The 4,095-nt window shown below is 41.9% G+C and overlaps 1 protein-coding gene across 1 annotated transcript; it reads left to right on the top strand.

Moving 5' to 3' along the window:
• Positions 1 to 1,376: 1,376 nt before the first annotated feature.
• LOC138401167 (olfactory receptor 7G2-like) lies at positions 1,377 to 2,312 on the top strand. The gene has a single exon (XM_069496468.1). The coding sequence runs from the start codon at positions 1,377 to 1,379 to the stop codon at positions 2,310 to 2,312; it is 936 nt and encodes a 311-aa protein (XP_069352569.1).
• Positions 2,313 to 4,095: the final 1,783 nt, after the last annotated feature.

The following is a 4,095-nucleotide window of genomic DNA, read 5'->3' as shown; positions in this document are numbered from 1 at the left end:
ACAGAATGATATTTTGATACATGAATACAATGTATAATCATCAAATCAGGGTAATTAGCATAATGATCACTTCAAACATTTCTCATTTCTTTGTCTTAGAAACATTCAAAATTCTCTCTTCTAGCTATTTGGAAATATACAATAAATTATCATTAATTATAGTCTCCCTGAAGTGTTATAGGATACTAGAACTTATTCCTCCTATCCAGCTATAAATTATGGCAAATTACTTTTCTCTTTTAGGTTTTCATTATTTGTGTTGCTCTATCTAGGTCTAATTTATTTATTTTAGTGGCTGGACATTTTATCACATGTCCATGAGAAACAAACATGAATGTCACTGATGTTCATTGGGGGGTTCGCTCTTCCTGCTTCACGGTGCCTGCACGGTTCTCTGTGGGAGTTTCAGTCCGTCAGTTCTTTCCTGAAACGTGCAGTTATTGAACTAAGGATGTTCTTTCTTTTATACATCTTGCCCTTCTTTACGGCCACCGCTTCCCTTCTACAATATAATGAACATGCCGGGTAGCTCATTCACGTCCATGGCAGAACCAAGTCACAATTGAATATGTTAAGAGTCCTGCATATAACAAGCACTGTGCTTAATGATTTTGTCTTCTCATTACTCACCCTCATAACATTCCCATAAGGTTTTATGATCCTTTCCCATTCTACAAATAAGGAAACTGAGACTTCTTGCAGAGTTGAAAAAAAAAAAAACACATTTTCTTATTTACAAAGTAAGCACTGGAGCTGGAATTAAACTCAGGCATGTGTGTCTGGCTCGAAATCTTGATTGACACTGTTACTGCTGATTCAGATTTTTTTCCTTTTTTTTTTTTTTAATTTCAAAGGATTACAGGGGTACAATTCTTTCCCGTTACATAGATCACTTTGTATAATGCTTGAGTCACACTTATAAGTGTGCCTGTCACCCAGATAGTGTTCACTGTGCCCGTTTGGTAGGATTTCTCCCATCCCGTCCTCCCCGCTGCCCCCTGCTCCGTTTGCGTTGAGTTTTACTTCCCTCTGTGCACAGGTGGGCTCTTCATTTGGTTTTCCTGCCTGTTTGAGGCTTCGGAGAATTCTCAAGGAAAAAGCTATATGTTGTTTCCTATTTGATTCCTAATAGTTGATACAATGTGGGAAAAGAGTAGACATTCGATAGATAAAATTTGGGTAATGGAGTAGTGTATGAAAGTAGACAGAAAGAAAAGTGGTTGAGGAAGGAACAGAGAGGGACAGAGGGCAGAGGGCATGGTTAGTATTATTGACTTCTCGATATAGAGAGTGAAGGTTTCTAAAGTAAGGGATCTTTGTACCTCTGTTATCTGTTCCATCACCTGTTTTTCCCCCCTGTCAGATTCCTCAACAACATGGAAGCAGAAAACCAAACAGCCGTCTCAGATTTCCTCCTCCTGGGACTCTCAGATGACCCAGAACTGCAGCCCGTCCTCTTCGGGCTGTTCCTGTCTGTGTACCTGGTCACGGTGCTCGGGAACCTGCTCATCGTCCTGGCTGTCACCTCTGATGCCCACCTGCACACGCCCATGTACTTCTTCCTCTCCAACCTGTCCTTCATTGACATCTGTTTCAGCAGTACCACCGTCCCTAAGATGCTGGTGAACATTCGGAGACAGAGCAAATCCATCAGTTACACGGGCTGCCTCACCCAGGTCTGCTTTGTCCTGGCTTTCGCGGGATTGGAGAACTTTCTCCTTGCAGCAATGGCCTATGACCGCTATGTGGCCATCTGCCATCCACTGAGGTACACGCACATCATGAATCCCTGGCTGTGTGGGTCGCTGATGTTAAGCTCTCTGATCGTCAGCGTTGGAGACGCCCTCCTCCACAGCCTGATGGTCTTGCAGCTGTCCTTCTGCGCAGACCTGGAGATCTCCCACTTCTTCTGTGAACTTGCGCAAGTCCTCAAGCTCGCCTGCTCCGATACCTTCATTAACAACGTCCTGGTGTATGCAGTGACTAGCGTATTGGGGGGCGTTCCTCTCCTCGGCATTATTTTCTCTTATGCTCAAATTGTCTCCTCCATCCTGAGGATGCCATCCCCGGGGGGGAAGTATAAAGCTTTCTCAACCTGTGGATCCCACCTCTCGGTTGTTTTATTGTTCTACGGGACGGCTTTTGGGGTGTACATTAGTTCCGTAGTTACAGATGCTTCCACCAAGACTGCAGCAGCCTCGGTGATGTACACGGTGGTCCCTCCAATGATGAACCCCTTTATCTACAGCCTGAGGAACAGGGACATGAAGGGCGCCCTGAGGAAACTCATCGGAAGAACATCTTTTTGGTGATTGTGTGATCTGCCTTGAACTTTGGCTTCTAGAATGAGAGAACATACAGGGACACTGAAAGAGCCCAGATGGTGGATCTTCTGTCACCAAGTTATTGTTCTCAATAGTGAGACACGATTGTGGCATAGGACAGTTTAACTTAGGCTTCAGAGAACCATGGTCCTCTCTAGCTTTGGGGTTTTTGACAATTTATGTCACCTCTCTGTGCTTGATTTTTTGGGGGGGTCAGGATGCATAAAAGCTAAATCTCAGAAAAGGATTCTTGCTGTAGTGACTTCGGGAAGCATGTTTATAGGACGGCACTAGTGCCAATGGGAGGATAAGACAGGGAAGGAAATCAGGAAAGACATGATCAAGTAAATAAAACAATAAAAGGTGGCTTAGGTGATATTGCTGTCCAACTGGAGGAAAACCAAATTAGACCTCTCCATACCAGCATGTACAGAAGCCCATTCTTAATAGGTTAATGTTTCCAATAATCAACATACTGTAATCAAAACTTAGATTATACATAAAACTAAATTCAAATAAAATTTAAGAGCACATAGGAATAACTTTTGGGTTGTGGAGACTTTTTCAGGTAAGACATGAAATCTGCACCTGTAAGTTTACAGATGGATCTATGTAACGCAGGTAACTCAGGTAATTTAATATGTTCAGTATGGAAAACACAAACCAATACAATATGACAAAGCCAAGTTTGGGAAGATAGTATGTATTACAATAACTGATAAAATGTTAATATCTCTGCTATGCAGATAGCTGCACAAATAGACAAGTAAAGGGAAAACAAATATTAAAATGCACAAAAGCTATAAATATGCAATCTGTTTGGAAGAAATCCAAATGCCCAATAAATATGTGAACATTAAGACAGACAGTGCAAACTAAAATAATTTTCAGAATATAGAAAGAGCTTATATAAGACTGGGCAACAGAGCAAGACCCTGTCTCAGAAAAAAAAAACACTCAGAGCTTATATAAATCAAGGAAAAAATACAAACCACCTATGACTGCCTTAATAGGTTGCCCCAAACTTGGTGACTTAAGACAACAGAAATTCATCCTTTCTCAGCTCTGGATTCCAGAAGCCCAAAATCAAGGTGTTGGTAAGGCTGAGTTACCTCCAAAGGTAATGGAGGAGAATCTTTCCTTGTCTCTTCTGACTTCTGGTGGCTCCAAGCATTCTTTGGCTTGTGGCTACAAAACTTGAATTTCAGCACCCATTTTTACACGGCCTTTCCTTTTCTCTGTGTCTTATAAGGACACGTGTCACCCAGATGATTCAGGATGACCTAGTCTCAAGGTCGTTAACTTAATTACTTTTTTTTATTATTTCAGAATATTATGGGGGTACAAAGGCTTTGGTTACATAAATTGCCTTTGCACCACCTGAGGGAGAGCTACAAGTGTGTCCATCCCCCAGACAGCATGCCCTGCACCGGTTAGGTGTGAATTTACCCATCTTCTCCTCCCCCCCCACCTGCCTGACACCTGACGAATGTTACTTCCATATGTGCACATAAATGTTGATCATTTAGTACAAATTTGATGGTGAGTACATGTGGTGCTTGTTTTTCCCTTCTTGTGATACTTCACTTAGAAGAATGGGCTCCAGCTCCATCCAGGATAATACAAGAGGTGTTAGATCACCATTGTTTTATGGCTGAGTAGAACTCCATGGTATACACATAATACCACATTTTATTAATCTACTCATGCATTGATGGGCACTTGGGTTGTTTCCACATCTTTTCATCTTTCCACATCTTTAATGACCTTT

Source organism: Eulemur rufifrons, chromosome 2, assembly GCF_041146395.1.
Source record: "Eulemur rufifrons isolate Redbay chromosome 2, OSU_ERuf_1, whole genome shotgun sequence".
NCBI lineage: Eukaryota > Metazoa > Chordata > Mammalia > Primates > Lemuridae > Eulemur > Eulemur rufifrons.
This window is presented reverse-complemented; position numbering and strand designations above follow the sequence as displayed.

Bases quoted from the DNA above. Each gene is read 5' to 3' on its own strand.
- LOC138401167 (XM_069496468.1), top strand. From the start codon at position 1,377: ATGGAAGCAGAAAACCAAACAGCCGTCTCAGATTTCCTCCTCCTGGGA.